General features: G+C 27.9%; 2 protein-coding genes and 3 long non-coding RNA genes across 6 annotated transcripts; 4 read left to right on the forward strand and 1 right to left on the reverse strand.

Annotated features, from left to right (window-relative positions):
- The first annotated feature begins 2,197 nt into the window (after window positions 1–2,197).
- Window positions 2,198–4,192, forward strand: LOC135926757 (probable cyclin-dependent serine/threonine-protein kinase DDB_G0292550). The gene is made up of 3 exons (XM_065462688.1): window positions 2,198–2,954; window positions 3,923–3,978; window positions 4,043–4,192. The coding sequence occupies exons 1-3, from the start codon at window positions 2,198–2,200 to the stop codon at window positions 4,190–4,192; spliced, it is 963 nt and encodes a 320-aa protein (XP_065318760.1).
- A 1,280-nt stretch (window positions 4,193–5,472) lies between these two features.
- LOC135927418 (uncharacterized) lies at window positions 5,473–5,960 on the forward strand. Its single transcript, XR_010572081.1, has 3 exons — window positions 5,473–5,572; window positions 5,615–5,868; window positions 5,911–5,960. It is a non-coding gene; the product is annotated as an uncharacterized LOC135927418 (long non-coding RNA).
- LOC135927417 (uncharacterized) lies at window positions 5,949–6,213 on the forward strand. The gene is made up of 3 exons (XR_010572080.1): window positions 5,949–5,991; window positions 6,034–6,102; window positions 6,142–6,213. It is a non-coding gene; the product is annotated as an uncharacterized LOC135927417 (long non-coding RNA).
- Window positions 6,214–10,219: 4,006 nt separating this feature from the next.
- On the reverse strand, window positions 10,220–11,428 carry LOC135927188 (uncharacterized). Of its 2 annotated transcripts, XR_010571983.1 has the most exons (5): window positions 11,319–11,428; window positions 11,115–11,272; window positions 10,937–11,068; window positions 10,577–10,804; window positions 10,220–10,435 (listed from the first exon to the last, which is right to left on the reverse strand). It is a non-coding gene; the product is annotated as an uncharacterized LOC135927188 (long non-coding RNA). The 2 variants fall into 2 exon arrangements; XR_010571984.1 differs by lacking the exon at window positions 10,937–11,068.
- Window positions 11,429–11,880: 452 nt separating this feature from the next.
- On the forward strand, window positions 11,881–16,206 carry LOC135926291 (uncharacterized). The gene is made up of 5 exons (XM_065462098.1): window positions 11,881–12,326; window positions 12,377–12,440; window positions 12,487–12,610; window positions 12,724–12,827; window positions 15,789–16,206. The coding sequence occupies exons 1-5, from the start codon at window positions 11,912–11,914 to the stop codon at window positions 16,003–16,005; spliced, it is 924 nt and encodes a 307-aa protein (XP_065318170.1). The 5' UTR covers window positions 11,881–11,911; the 3' UTR covers window positions 16,006–16,206.
- The last annotated feature ends 289 nt before the right edge of the window (window positions 16,207–16,495 follow it).

Raw genomic sequence — 16,495 nt, forward strand, 5'->3', positions numbered from 1 at the left:
ATTCATTGTTGTGATTTCTTTCCAGGTGTCTTTTTAAATTTGACAAGTGATTACCAGACATTTTTACTTTGCAATATGAACATATTGATTTTTTTTCTATTGTATTAAGGGTAAAATGCTTATCAAATATGACTTTATCTTTAATCTATAAAAAGAGAACAATTTTTTTAAATAGCAATGATTTCAGAATTAAAAAAGAGATATTTATAAATTTAATTTCATTTAGAATATGCACTTCATTAATATCTTGTAAAAATTAAACTGAACCAAAAATAAATGATTAGCATATATAAATTTTAAAATCATTTTAATAAGTTCACAAAAACTGCCCTACATTTAACAATTTTTAGGTTAGATGTTTACAATTTTTTAAATTAACAATATAATAATTTTTACTTTGATTTGTTAACCATTTTCTTCTAATTAGTAATCTTTAAGAATAATAAGAAATGGCGTAAATTAATTCAATTGTTTAAAATTTTTTAACACTCCAATAGGAATCGAGTATAAATTTAAAAATGGCATAAATGAATTAAGTTGTTTAAAATTTATTAAGACTTCATTTAATTGGAAATTTGAAAATATAATATTTGTATTTACATATATTAATATATGATTTTAAATAATACACTGAACCCGATTGAACCCGGGTTCAAATAAAATTCTTGGGTTCGGTTCGGGGTTTTGAAAATTTTATAAATAGGGTTCAGGTTCGGTTCGGGTTCAGAGTTTTTTTCTAAAAACCCGGGTTCACTTCTCCGGGTTCGGGTTCGGTTCGAATCCCTGCTTCCCTAAAAACAGGAGCAAATTGGCTTTTTATTACATCCGTTCATCGGGTCAGAAATTAATGCAAAATTTATATCATAAATTCTAAGTTGAAATTATTATTTTTTTGCCAATTTTCACCAGACAATCTTGTTTAAAATTTGGGTAAACTTTTTTTTCTATTTTAAAATCAATATTGATGCAAGTTAACTATTTTCGTCAAAAAAAAAATCAAAAAACTTTAAAAATAATGATTATGACAATTGTCGCTTATCTAGAGTACATCTTCACTAAATTTTTATTTAAACATGTTATCAATACTTATTATTAAAAAATCTTTGTCAATAAAATTAAAAAAACTTTAAAAATAATGATTATGACAATTGTCGCTTATCTAGAGTACATCTTCACTAAATTTTATTTACACATGTTATTAATATTTATTTTAACATATTGTCGTCAAAAAAATTCAAAAAACATATAAAATAGCGATTATGACAATTGTCACTTTTCATTGGTACATCTTCACTAAATTTATATTTACACATGTTATTAATACTTATTTTAACATATTTTCATCAAAAAACTTTAAAATTAAAGATTATGACAATTGTCACTTTTCATTGGTACATCCTCACTAAATTTATATTTACACATGTTATTAATACTTATTTTAACATACTTTCTTCAAAAAAATTCAAAAAACTTTAAAAATAACGATTATGACAATTGTCACTTTTCATTGGTACATCTTCACTAAATTTATATTTACACATGTTATTAAACTTATTTTAACAAATTTTCTTCAAAAAAATTAAAAAAACATATAAAATAACGATTATGACAATTGTCACATTAAAATATTATCCTTAAAAAGATCATATAAAATCATCAAAAAAGTTTCATAAAATCCACCTCATATAATAAAAAATAGATATGTTGAATATGACATATTATATTTATATTTTTTAAAGGTTTTTATATTATATGATATTCAAAATACCTTTTACAAATTGTCTTTTATTAAAAATTGTCATATTAAAAAAACCTTATTTTTATTTTGTGAATAGTTACAAAAACTCATTATTGAAAATGTATATAAAGTGTAATATATTTTTGTAAAAGACAGTTATATAAATTTTTCAATAAAAGTTTGTTTTTACTCGTACCTTGTTTGCAATGCCTTCCATAAATTATTATGGTGGCAGCGAATTAAGACGCTACAAATTATACTGAAACATGGTGAAGCTAGACAAAAGAGGATTATGGAAAATGATTTTAATATTATTCTAAAAAAACGTAAGAGATGATTAAAATATAAAATTAATAAAAATATAATAAAATTTTAATGTTGAAATATTTAAAATAAGACAATATTGATAAAACAAAATTAATAGATTAATTAGAAGATTATTTAGTATAAAATTTAAGGATGATGAAATACGATGAGCACGATAAAGGGATGAAGTCGCACGTACATAGATATCAGTGGAATCCGAGATACGATAATTATGAAGATTCGAGACATACAAATAATTATGTACCAAGATATAGAAACAATTATAATCCTAGAGTTTGTGATAATGATAGGGGGTATAATGGGCCAGGACCGTATAATAATTTTACAAGATTTAACAATAAAAATAATTATATCTACGATAACTATAGATATAATAATAATGATAATTACAAATATAATGAAAATAATTATAGATATTATAGACATCAGAACGAATCGAGATACATACCTAGATACAGTAATAATCAGAACAATAATCAGTCATACAAGAACAGATTTGATGTAAATAGATTGGATGATGATGACAAGAAAAATGATGATTACAAAGTTACGATATACCTTAACGATATACCGGTAGACATGCAGATAAATACCGGGTCACGATTTTCGATATTGCCGATTAATATTGCTAGAAAGATAGAAATCAAAGTCTTGAATAAATCGGATACGAAACTGACTGGCTATGATGGGAGAAGAATAGAGGTGCTAGGAATCGTTAAAATAAGAGTGAGATATGAAGACAAAACTCAAAATTTAGATGCTTTTGTAGTCCAAAATGACAAAATTGCAATTCTGGGAAGGACGTGGATAAAGGTTTTTGGGAACATACTTAATAAAATTGTAAATATAATCGAGGAAAATAGAGAAGTAGATAGTAAAAATTATGAAGGTACATATTACAATAAAAAGCATGAAAATTATAAATATAATAATAATAAAACCTTGAATAAAATTGAATTGTGTAAATTAAATGTTAAAAAAGAAATAAATTCTTATAAATTAGAAGAAATAAGTCATTTGATAACAATTGAAGAAATAATAGTTATTAAAAACAATAATGAAATAAAAATTGAAGAAAATAATAAAATAAAAAATTTTATAATTAATAAAAAATTTAAAAAAACTTTGGAAAAGAAAATTAAAACAAAGGTGATTAAATATCGTGATATTGAAAGTGAGATTAGGAGTACGATATGGAGATCGTATGTTGAAAATGGAAGGAGAAAGAGAAATTTTGTTATAAAGAACAAGTTAAAGAGAAATTATGATATAAAAAAAATGTTTAAATTGAAAAATAAAGGTGTAAAATTTAAAAATAAAAATAATTAAATAAAAAATTATAATATAAAATGCAACAATTCCAAATATTATATTATTCTATATTCCATGATTCTTATTCTAATGATTGATTCTGATAAATTATTTATTCCATTATCATTTCAATTATTTCAAAATTATTTTATTTGAGATATATTGATCATAATATATATTTACAAACATTGATAAAAATGATAATGAATAACGAGATGAACAAGCTAGTCTGAAGATGATGTTCAAGCGAATGATTAGATGATAAGGATAACAAGCTAAAATTAATGAAAAGATATGACTGAGGTTAAACAACAACAAAATATCAAATGAAAATACTACAAAGGAGAAAAAAATGAGGGGGAAGAAGTGAACAAGTTCAAGTTCAAGTGCAACAAAATTTGAAAATTCAAAGTCAACTTTAAAATTCAAAAAATTCAGTCAAACAAAAATTCAAGTTCAAAACAGGATATATGACCTACGACATAGAAAATGATTGTTAAAAATAAATAAAATTTTGTAAAAAATATTTATATAAAATTTTGAAAGAGAAATGGGATGATCAATACAAACAGCAAATCAACAAGCAATGTTCAACCAACGATGTTTCATGATGTTCGATAATCGATTCAACTAACGATAATCAGTTGGTCAAACAAACAATCAAAGATATACGAACAAATGACTTATGAAGCAATTAAGAAACGAATGACTGGAACTAAATGGAAAGGTAAATGCAAACAACGGATCAACAAACGATGTTGGACGAGCGATGATACAAGGCACAAACTAATTCGAGACAGATCGACAAATGATTAATGGAGCTATGAAGGAGATGACAAATGAAGGAAGAGTTCACTTAGAAAAAGGGGGAGATGTTGAATATGACATATTATATTTATATTTTTTGAAGGTTTTTATATTATATGATATTCAAAATACCTTTTACAAATTGTCTTTTAAAAATTGTCTTTTAAAAATTGTCTTTAACATATTAAAAAAACCTTATTTTTATTTTGTGAATAGTTACAAAAACTCATTATTGAAAATGTATATAAAGTGTAATATATTTTTGTAAAAGACAGTTATATAAATTTTTCAATAAAAGTTTGTTTTTACTCGTGCCTTGTTTGCAATGCCTTCCATAAATTATTAAGTTAATTTAAAAAAAATGATAAAAAAAATTATAAAAGATTTCACCTAAAAGATTGTTTATTTATCTAATAATTTACAATATAATTCCTCAATAAAAGATGTATTTACAAAGATAATTGTGAAAATCACTAATAAATTATATTAAAAAGAATATTACATTTTTACAATATAGCAGCATATTATTTTTTTTATTAAAATAACATCAAATAAATAAATTTATTTTCATTTCAAAATATAATAATATAAATAAAAAATATTAAATCATATCATGTTTATTGGTTGATAATAATAAAATATTTACATAAAATATAAATAAAATAAATTATTTTACTAAAATAAATAAATAATAATTAATGCTAAGCATCGATGCAGAATTTTGACTAATTTATTTTAGCCAATTTTTAGGCTTAGCCCATTTTTAGGCTTAGCTAATTTTTAGTCTTAGCCGATTTTTAGCTTAGCCTAATTAGGTTTAGCCAATTTTTTCACCTAAAATCTTGGCTAAGCCGTTTTGTAGTCGGCTAAAATTAGCCGATTACGCAACACTAATTGATAGGCCATAAATAAATTATACCTGTCTATTCTCAGTTTACATGTACATTCGCAGTTTTCCTCTCAATTCTCAGTTTAGTTACACCCAACCCAGGCCATTAAACTCAACTATCTTACCCTGAATTCATAGTGGCGCAATTGCTATTTAGACGCGATAAATACAAAATACAGTAAATATGATATCCGAAGATTTTGAAATATTGCTTCCACATTTTGGTGAATTTATCTTAAAATTTAAGATTTAGCGCTATTTTTAAATTATTTGAAATGAATTCAATGGTTACATTTTTTTGATGATGTAAAATCAAAGAATCATCAAGTTAAAATTATGATTTAAATTAAAAAAATTTTTTTAGAAATTAGATAAAACAGCTTTTATAGTATCAGTTAAAGAATATGAATGTTTGTATAATAAACATAATAATTTATATAAAAATATTATATACAAGAATAATATTTGGGAATTATTAGCCCACCAGTATAATATGCCCAGTAATAATTTTGCATATATATTATATTTATAAACCTTTTTAGGTTCATCTCTCAAAGCTCTTTGGAAAAATTTAAGAGATTGTTTCTTAAAAGAGAGAAACAAGCTTCACAAACTTAAAAGTGGGTCAGAGGCTGGCCATCATATTTCATGACCATTCTACCAGGATATGCAATTCTTGGTAGATACTGTAACACCAAGGTTACAGCAGTCCTCTTTAGATAAAGTGGACTCTACTCCTACAAACGTCAATGAGATATTAAATGAAATATCAAAATATCAGGGGAGTTATATGAATGTAAAATATAGAATTTTAATTGATAATGTATTTATTATTTAGGTGATCTCATTGACAATGAGAATATAATAGATGATAAACTTATTCCCAAACCTCCTATAGAACTAAACCTTAATGATTCTGGTAAATAATAATATCTAAAAATAAATATTATTTATAGTGAAGAATCTATCTCCTATGTTCTATCACCTCGTTCATATTATAATTGTCATAAGAGAAAGAAAAATGATTTAGGTAATTTTATTATTTGATTTATTGAAAATTTTTAAATAGATGACTTTAAGAAACTAATAAAATTAGAAGAAGAAAAAACATTAATAACCATGGAAATGCTTAAAAATAAACCAACTACATATGGAATATGTCTTATGTTGAAAGAAAAATTAGATGATTGTACAAATAAGGAAAAAAAGGATTTAACTATAATATTTGATGCTATAAAAGATTTTAAATGTATAAAAGATTTGAATTGAAAAAAAATTATTTTGTATATATTTATGTTATATGAAATAGATATTTTTATGTAATTGTTTGAAATAGATATTTTTATGTATTTGTATTATTTGAAATAGATATTTTTATGTATTTGTTTATTTGAAATATATATTTTATTTAAAATAAATTACACAATTAGCCTTCTTAGTGATATATTTCTACACATAATTTATAATGAATTTAGACTTTTTTAAAACTAAATTTATTTTTATTAAAATATATGAAAAATACAAGATAAAATATAATTTAATTTATAAAAAAAAAATTATATATAAAATATATTTATAATATAGGATTTTGATATAAATATAAGCATAATAAATTTCTATTATATTTTGCAATATTTGATGAAGATTTAATTGCTCTCCCAAAATCCTACCTTCAGCCTCATCGTGGCGGGGGAGTGGCAACGTCTTTTGGCGGCAAATGGAGGTCTAAAAGGTTCCCTGTGATCTGGGTCTAGAATAGGATCACCCTCTCCTCGACGGGGTGTAAAAACCACTTAAAGAGGTTGATGTCAGGAAGGGCATCCGATTGTAAAAACCATGCTACAAAAATTTCCCTATGGTTACAACAAAGCATGGGCGGGGTACAGCCCAAAGTACCCCGTGGGCCTCCTCATCCGCCTACGACAAAAAGAAGGATGGGAAACCTGGTGGAACCACTATTCATGAAAATGAAACCTATGACGGCCATAAACGACCTAATAAAAAGTGGAGAAACCAGTTTACGGGTGATCGAGTTAGGGTCGCGACATGGAATGTTGGGAGTATGACGGGAAGAGCGGGAGAAGTCGTCGATGTATTGCACAGAAGACATATAGATGTGTGCTGCATACAGGAGACTAGATGGAAAGGAAATGGGACCAGAATGATTGGCAAGACTAGCGAAAAGTATAAATTCTTTTGGCAAGGAGGTAATGATGGTAAGGCTGGAGTTGGGGTATTGGTTGCGGAGAAATTGGTAGACAAAGTAGTCGAAGTGAGAAGGCTAGACAACCAGATAATGGTTATCAAGATGATTATTGGTAGAAAGCTATATAATATGATCTCGGCATATGTTCCTCAGGTTGGAAGAAGTGAAGAAGAGAAAGATGTATTTTGGGACAGTCTATTGGGGGTGACATCGAGACTGGCAAATGAAGAGGGGATTATCCTAGCTGGCGATCTGAATGGACATGTGGGAGCGAGTAGTGAGGGTTATGAAGGAGTACATGGAGGGTTCAGTTATGGCATGAGAAATTTGGAAGGAGAGAGGATTTTAGAATTTAGTGATGCTATGGATATGATTGTTTGTAATACAATGTTTAAGAAAGAATCAGAGAAGCTGGTGACTTATAAGTCGGGTAGTACCAAAAGTGTTGTGGATTACTTGTTATTAAGGAGATGTGATCGATGTATAATAAAAAATGTGAAAGTGATACCGGGAGAGGAATGTATAAATCAGCATCGACTAGTTGTAGGAGATCTCACTCTTAAAGGTGCCAGGGTCACTAAAAGAAAGTTTGTCCCAAGGCTGAAGGTTTGGAAATTGAAGGAGGAGAATGCTAGACGTCAATTCAATATGGCATTGGCGATTAGGGAGGCGGAGGTGGCACAAGCATCTGGGGTGAATGACAAGTGGGAAGCCATGAAGAAAGCTTGGGTAATGACAACTGAGGAGGTATGTGGATGGACAAAAGGGCCGCCTAGACATAAGGAGACTTGGTGGTGGAGCCCAGAGGTAGCGAAAGCCGTGGATGAGAAACGGAGGTGTTTCAAAGTATGGTATAATAGCAAAGAAAATAGTGATAATGATATTTACAAGATGGCTAAAAGAAATGCTAAGAAATTAATAGCGAAGGCTCAAGAAGAAAAAAGACACGAGTTTGCTAAAGAAATGAAATGCGCTGATGGAATTGGAAATATGGTTAGAATGGCAAAACAGATGTCAAAAAAGAGGCAGGATGTGATAGGTGTAAAGTGTTTGAAAAATATGGAAGGAAAAATGACGATTGATAGTAGTGGTATTAAGAACACCTGGAAGATTTACATGAAAGGACTTTTGAATGAAGAAAATGAATGGAATAATAATATTAGTTGTGCAAAGGTAGAAGGTCCAGGGTGTAAATTTGGCAAGGACGAGATAAGGAGAGCAGTGAAAAAGATGAAGAAAGGGAAGGCATCGGGTTTAACGATGGTGGTATCAGAGATGTTTAAAGGTTCTGATGATTTAGGGATTGAATGGTTAATGAATTTAGCAAATCAGATTGTCACAGAAGGTACTATTCCCGAGGACTGGCGAAGAAGTATAATTATCCCAGTATACAAGGGGAAAGGTGATCCTTTAGATTGTGGGTCTTACAGAGCTATTAAACTCTTGGAACATGCAATGAAAGTATTTGAGAGAGTGTTAGAAAAGCGGATAAGGGAACAAATCAAAATTGATGAAATGCAGTTTGGTTTTACATCGGGAAAAGGCACGACAGATGCAATTTTTGTGGTGAGACAAATTCAGGAGAAGTATCTTGCGAAGGAAAAGAAACTCTATTATGCGTTTGTTGATTTGGAGAAAGCATTTGATAGGGTGCCGCGTGAGATTACAAGATGGGCCTTGAGAAAATCCGGTGTGGAGGAATGGTTAGTTACCGCAGTGATGGCAATGTATGTTGGAGCACAAACAGCAGTACGGACGGATCATGGTGATAGTGACAGCTTTGAGGTGAAGGTAGGACTTCATCAAGGATCCGTGCTGAGTCCATTATTATTTATCTTAGTAATGGATGTGGTGGCTAGAGAAATGCGTGAAGGACTTCCCTGGGAGATATTATATGCAGATGACCTTGTATTAATGGCAAACAGTGAGGGAGAATTGAGGGATAAAGTTAGTAAATGGAAGATGACTATGGAAGCAAAGGGCCTGAAAATGAATGCATCAAAAACAAAGGTGATGATTGGTGGGGAAAATCTAAAGATAGAAGAATCAGGTAAGTGGCCTTGTGGTGTATGTGGGAAAGGAGTTGCTAGAAATTCTATCCAATGCACCAGATGCCAGAAATGGGTACATAAAAGATGTAGTGGGAAAAAAGGCAGTTTGATGTTAGAAAGAATGACCTTTATTTGTAAAACATGCATGAAAGGGATACATAATAATGATAACCTAAAAAATGGTGGTCTGGATATTGGCAATGGGTTAACCCTAGAAAAAGTGGATAAGTTTTGTTATTTAGGTGATATGCTAAACGCAGATGGTGGTGTAGATTCTGCTGTTGTTGCAAGGATCAGACAAGCTTGGAAGAAGTTCAGAGAGATGTCATCTATTCTTACAAATAAAAAAGTTTCTCTGAAGTTAAAGGGGAAAGTTTACGTAAGCTGCGTGAGGAGTTGTTTAGTTTATGGCGGTGAAACATGGGCAATGAAAGCAATTCACGAAGCCAAATTAGAAAGAACAGAGATGAGGATGGTTAGATGGATGTGTGGGGTATCTCTGAGAGAGAGAAAAACTAGCAAGGAATTGCGAGCAAGATTAGGTATAGAAATGATTGGTATGGTAATGCGACGAAATAGACTAAGATGGTTTGGGCATGTGGAACGTATGACAAGAGATGACTGGGTAAAGAGATGCACAATGATGGAAGTAGGAGGATCAAGACCTAGAGGAAGACCCAAGATGACGTGGACAAATGTGATAGCGGCGGATATGAGAAGCTTGAATCTTACAAGTATTGATGCTCAGGACCGTCAAAAATGGAAAAGAAAAATCAGAGGGAAAACTGGCCTACCCGGGTAAACCTGGAAATCGCCATAAAACGGAGAAGAAGAAGATGAAGATTTAATTGATTAGTGATTAAATAAATTATTTAAAGGGGTTGATTTTTTTTGAGGGTTAAAAGGAATATATTTTTCCTTATCAATAATAATGTTATTGAGTAAGGTACATGTTTTAATTATATCTTCTGTTAGCTCTAATTTCGTATCCATTGGTTGATCAAAGATCATCCATTTAGCTCTTAGAATACCAAATGTGCATTCCACTTGTATTCTAGCCCTAGATATTCTATAATTATAGGCCTCCTGTTGGGGTGTAAGTTTACCTTAAGATAATATTGAAAACAAATTTTATTATATATAAAAAATTAATAATTCATGATTATTAAGAAACTGGCCATTTCAATTAAGTTAATATTAGCCAAAATAATTGCTTTTATATATTATATAAATAATTCAATATATACCCTTGTAAGGTTTTAAAATAGAAGACTTCAACGGATAAGCATCATCACCCACAAAATAATGTGGGAAAATAAGGCTGGAATTGGGCAATTTTTTTGCAGGAGGCAATTTAATCTCTCCACTTTCTATCATTTTATATATTTTGGAGTTAGCAAAAATTCCTCCATCAGATTCACTGCCAAAACTGCCAACATCAACAGTTATAAATTTTCCATTAGCATCTACAATTCCTTGTTTTTACAATATTTAAATAATATATTTTTTTAAAAAAATTATATTTTTGTAATTATCAAGTTTTCATTGCAATCTTTAATTAATGCAGAAATATTTAATTAGCATAAATAAAAAACAAATTCACAAACCTTGTAAAACAACAGAGAAAAAATGTTTGTAATTGTAAAATCCACTGCCAGAATGAGGTGGTTTCCTTATTCTGCAGTGTTTACCATCAATACTACCTATACAATTAGGTAGATTCCACTTTAATTCAAAGTCTTTTTAAAAAATAATAAACATAAATATAATATTAACTATATTTACCTTCGCTATTCTCTCAAAATCAGAGAGAGTAGGTGGTGGCATATGTTGGCTTACCAAAGCTTGCCATATAGCTTTGGTAGTTCTCTTAATAATTTGTTGGATGGTAGATATACCCCTTTTGAAAGAATAAGCTAGGGTAGGATACCTACATCCTGTTGCTAAATACCTAAATAAAAAATATATTTAAATAATTAATTGCTTTACCTTAGACAAATCATAAGCCTTTCTTCAACAGTTATAGGATCCTTTATAAAATTTGATGATGTTGTAGGCAATATAGGTTTTATATGCCTAATTATATAATAAAAGGTTTCCTAAATTAAAATGAATTATAGATAAAATAGAAAAAAAGTACTTTTGTCATCCTCATATAGTTGTAAAATTTAGGATCATCTTTTAAGAGTTTAGGAAAGAGGATGTAAAATTCGCCTTCTTTTCTTTTATTAATAATAAGCGTGTTTAATGTTCTCATCTTCAACATCATTTTGTATAAAAATAATAATTTGAGGAGGGATACCATTCTGAATTAATAACGCTTTGCTCTGCTCTATAATGAAAATCGCAGCGATAGATCCAGCTGATCGGTCGCTGCGATATCGCCGCGAAATCGCAATCGCTCTTACTATGAATTCAGGGTTAAACATATATTGATTTACCAAAATATTCTTGATAGGCCATAAGAAATTAGACCTTTAAGACCCCAATTTGCATCACATTGGTTAAAAATTATTATAACTGTATCAATCTTTTTTAATGATTTTTAAATTTCGAGTGACTGACGTCTTCCTATTTGAATAATGGAATATAGAAATTTATCAAGCTCCCATAAAAAATTAGATAATTTGTCTTTATCTAATTTTCCTTCAAACTTTTCTTTAGAAAAATTGTTACCTGGTTATTCAATTGATGATTTGGAATATCCTCCAACACCTCCAGAGTATGACTATAATGATCAGAAAATATCGATAACAGAGCGAAGGCATCATAATTCTGATTTTCAACTTGATTATTTAAATAGTCAAAAATTAACTCATTTAAAAACCGTAAATTATAGAACTCCTGAAGACTTTTCTAATCAATTGTTAAAAAAATTTCAAAACAATAAATACATATCACCATTAACAAATAACAATGTACAGAAAAATTCAGTTGATGAATTGAATGTTGAATTTAATAATGTAAAAAATGAAAACTATGAGATTCTAAAAGAAGGTTCAATCAATATCTATAAGTATATTAAATGGGTTAAAAAAATATATTAGGAAAGGATAAAAATTATATATATCTTTTTATAACTTATTCACTTGATTCTGAGGATCATTACAGGTTAATTATTTAATTATATAAGTTTTTAAGTTTAAAACATTAACAGAAATGTTATAAATTTGAAAAAATGTTTAGAAAATTATGGCAAATTCAAAGTTTATATGGATGCTTATGAACAGACATCAATGGCAAAAGATATTTATGGCTGGATGAATTTTTGCTTTAAAAATGTTACAATTTAGAATTTATTTTTAAATATTTTGAATTAAACTATCATTTATATTACTAATTCCATATTGGTAATTAAATATTTAAATATTATTTATCATTAATTTTGTAAAAGGCTGATTTTATTTTACCAATAATATCCCCTCTTTACAAAATGACCACTGAATCTATTGACTCCTTGCAAAATGTTTTGATCAATGAACATATCAAGCAAACAAGGTTAATTATTTATATTATATAAAAAATTATAATATATTAACTCACTTTTCAAAAGCCATTTTGCTAATAGCTATCCAAACTTTTATTCCATATATTAGCAAAATCTTGAAGCTTTTATAATATTTTTGGGATAAAATATTGAGTTAGCCATTTTAAAGTCAATCTGCTTAACAACATTACTTACAACTAATGTTGTTAATTGCTAAAAAATAACTAACTAGTTATATTTTTTGGAATGTAACTGCCAAAAGTAACTAGTTACTTTTAAAAATATATATGTTTAATCGAAATAATATATTCTAGTAATTAATTTTATTTTTAATAAGTTTTTTTAAAATATAACTATTTATTAAATTTTAATATCTATATTCTATGTAAAAATATATAATTAAAAGAAGAGAAATTAAATAAAATAATGTATTTAGGTTTAGACGGCGGGGCTTAATGGCCCATGAGTATAGATATACATTTGGATCAACAAATTTTGATTGATATTATTTGTCATAGGTAGAAACCTTTTTTGGATCACCTGTGATTATACATAACCTTTGCACATTTTGATTAATTTTAGGGCTTGGGGTCCAAATGATCCACAGGTGTTGAGACTACCATTTCAAATAAAAGATTAATAAGGTGGCTATATTTATAATAAAATCACTCAATAATTGCTTATTTGGGAGACTATATTAGAGGTCTGCAAAGTAATTTTTTCGCAGCCCGAGCCTGAATTTGAAAAATTTTTTTGCCCAACCCGAACCCGAGTCCACATATTTTAGTCCGACCAGAGTCTGAATAAAATTTTACAATTTGAGTTTGAATATTATAATAACTAAAAAAAATTATTTGTATTTATTCATCCCCACCCTAAATAAGTTTATTTGACGGCCACAATCTAATCAAGATATTATGTTTAATTTGTAAAATATTATAGAAAAGTTAAAAAAATACAATCGAATCTAAAAATTATAAATAATTTAACCATATTTTCATATATTTGTTATCAGCATGTCCACTCTTTTTCATATATGCATTATATTTCAGAAATAATTTATTACGTATACCATCAGCAGTATCTATTAAATTTCTAGTAATTGTTGTGGGATTTGGAATGATGTTTTAATTTAACATCAATATTTCCATATATTGAGCCAATTTTGGCAAAATATTGGTAATCAACAAAGCTTTCCCATGAATTGCATCAAATGATATCAAATCACGTCCACAAAACATAGTAAGCCCCTTTGTACGCTCTTATTTAAAATTATGCACAATTTTTGAGTTTTTTTGAATCAGTAATGTCTATCAATTGTTAATTGACTCTTTTTACTCAGTTTTATTATTGATATAAATTATAATAATTATTTAGGATATTTATATTAATATTTTTTTCGGGTCGGGTTGTGTTTCGGGTCGGACAACTCTTACAGCCTGAACCCGAAAATTATTTTTTTTAATGTCCGAAACTCGGGACGGGGTACGGACAGCCCGTGCAGTTCTCTAACGTATATTAACAAAAGTGCAACTAATTTATATGCAAATTGTTCAGAGTGTGATTTATTATAGGATTTATTTAGGGTTTAAATTAGTTTCATTTCTTATTAACAGAGTTTGAACCTGTAACCTTACCATTTTTCAGTTCATTCAAAATGCTAATAATATTTAACATATTTCCTTTTCTATAATATAGGATTTTCACGGGATACATCATATTGGGATATAGAATAGATGGGGATTCTGTATCTTAATTTTAAATCCTTTAATGAGACAATATTTTTTAAATTGAAAAATTTGAATTTGAACTGAAATTAATTTCAACATGTATAGGGTATAAATTTTCGCCCTAGATTTTTGTGTTTTTTAAAAAAAAAATTAATATAAATTAAGAGTAGTGCAAAAGCTTACGAATTGTATTAAATTCAGAGTATGGGATAGACCTGTAAACCAATATTGGGTTTAGGATGAAATTGTTTAGTTGGATTTTAAAAACAAAGACCAAACAGAAACTGATTTATGGACACCAATCCAATCCAACCTAAGGTATTATCGGACCGTGACAGGTTCAGACCCCTTTCAAAAAATCTTTTCCCATTAAGTATCTTCCCAATTTTTTTGAAATTATATTCTTTGTCTTATCTCTTTTTTTAAAAGAATTGAGAATTTCAGAGTGTCATAAAATGAATATACTTACGCATTCTTTATTTTTTTTAATGAATATGCATTACGCGTTAGAGATATTTAGTACTTTTTCGAACCCATCACGCAAAATTTAATTTTTTAAAATCACGCCGACTTCATCCAATCAATATTTTTTTATCGACATAATAGATATTTAACGATAATATCGCTTGTGTCAACTTTTTCTTATCAAAAAAATTCAAATTAATTAAGGTGATCTCATTACAACATTAGTTTTTTTTCTGAAACATTCATCTCTTCACTCCGATCCTAAGCTAATTTAATAATCTAAAAGTGAAACGAGTATTAATTAATGGTGATTCACATGTATGTGTACATATATATGTATTTTATATAATAATATTATATTGAGAGAGCCTTTTGAAAATAGTGGCAATTTTAATTGTGACAAAATGTTGTTACATTAGTTAAACTAGACACATAATCAAAATATAAATTAATAGCTTTAATTTGATAATATAATATCTATTATATAAAAAATAAAATAACTACTTTGCATGTAACTGTTGCAGGCGAAAATTTTTTTAACGAAATATAACCAGTTACAGTTACTTTTTAATATATTAATTTTTGTAATATAAAAATAAAAATCACTCCTAAACTGCTATGATTTTAAAGCATATTTTCTGATACCCAATAAAAAGCAAATAAGAGCAAATTATTTTAAATAATAATTTTTTGATACTCAATAAAAAGCAAATAAGAGCAAATTATTTTAAATAATATATATTTTATCATTTTATTCTTCCCTTTATTTTTTAACAGGTACATATTCGGGCTCATGCAGAGAGAAATTTACGAAAATAATTTTAGGAACAATAGGATTAGACCTCTTATTTTATCTGACCACAATGGCGGTGTCGCCAAACAACACGTTCCACACATTCTATCAAACACTTTGGTTTACCAATGGCCCAGGGATGATAAGGATTACGTTCGCTTATTGATCAAAACTTTTGAACAAACGTCGTTAACTCGATAACTACTATCAAAGAAAAAATAAACAAATTACTTTTTAATATGATAACCCACTTTTTTACTATTTATATTATAAATCAAAAACTAAATTTATACAAAAATAATTATTTAAAATTTTTTGTAATATATAAAAATCATTTTATATTTATTGTATTTTTTGATGATTTATTTATGACCATCATGAATATTTTTTTGATAAATCTATACGGCATATTATACATTATCATATAATGATATGAGAATCGTCGGAATTCGAAATCTTCATTTTAAATGATTTATTGAGAGTAAGTCTTAAATTTTTAAAAATCTGATTTGACTGAAAATATTGACTTGAACTTTGGTCTATTAATTAATTTAAAAAAATTATTATAAATTAAGATTAAAATTGTTTGAAATTCTCCGTGTGAGTAGTACTCTATTCCTGCCGGAATACATTTTCGGTCAAATCATATCTTTTAAATTTACAAATTGCCCTCCTTAAATGTTTAAAAATC

This window comes from Gordionus sp. m RMFG-2023, chromosome 3, assembly GCF_954871325.1.
Source record: "Gordionus sp. m RMFG-2023 chromosome 3, tfGorSpeb1-WG-v2, whole genome shotgun sequence".
Classification (NCBI taxonomy): Eukaryota; Metazoa; Nematomorpha; class Gordioida; order Chordodea; family Parachordodidae; genus Gordionus; species Gordionus sp. m RMFG-2023.

Coding starts and splice junctions, on each gene's coding strand:
- LOC135926757 (XM_065462688.1), top strand. CDS start 2,198: ATGATGAAATACGATGAGCACGATAAAGGGATGAAGTCGCACGTACAT. Junction 2,955..3,922: donor AGATAGTAAAAATTATGAAG/GTACATATTACA, acceptor AAATTTTGAAAG/AGAAATGGGATGATCAATAC. Junction 3,979..4,042: donor AGCAATGTTCAACCAACGAT/GTTTCATGATGT, acceptor AAACAATCAAAG/ATATACGAACAAATGACTTA.
- LOC135926291 (XM_065462098.1), top strand. CDS start 11,912: ATGGAATATAGAAATTTATCAAGCTCCCATAAAAAATTAGATAATTTG. Junction 12,611..12,723: donor TGAATTTTTGCTTTAAAAAT/GTTACAATTTAG, acceptor ATTTTGTAAAAG/GCTGATTTTATTTTACCAAT. Junction 12,828..15,788: donor GAACATATCAAGCAAACAAG/GTTAATTATTTA, acceptor ATTTTTTAACAG/GTACATATTCGGGCTCATGC.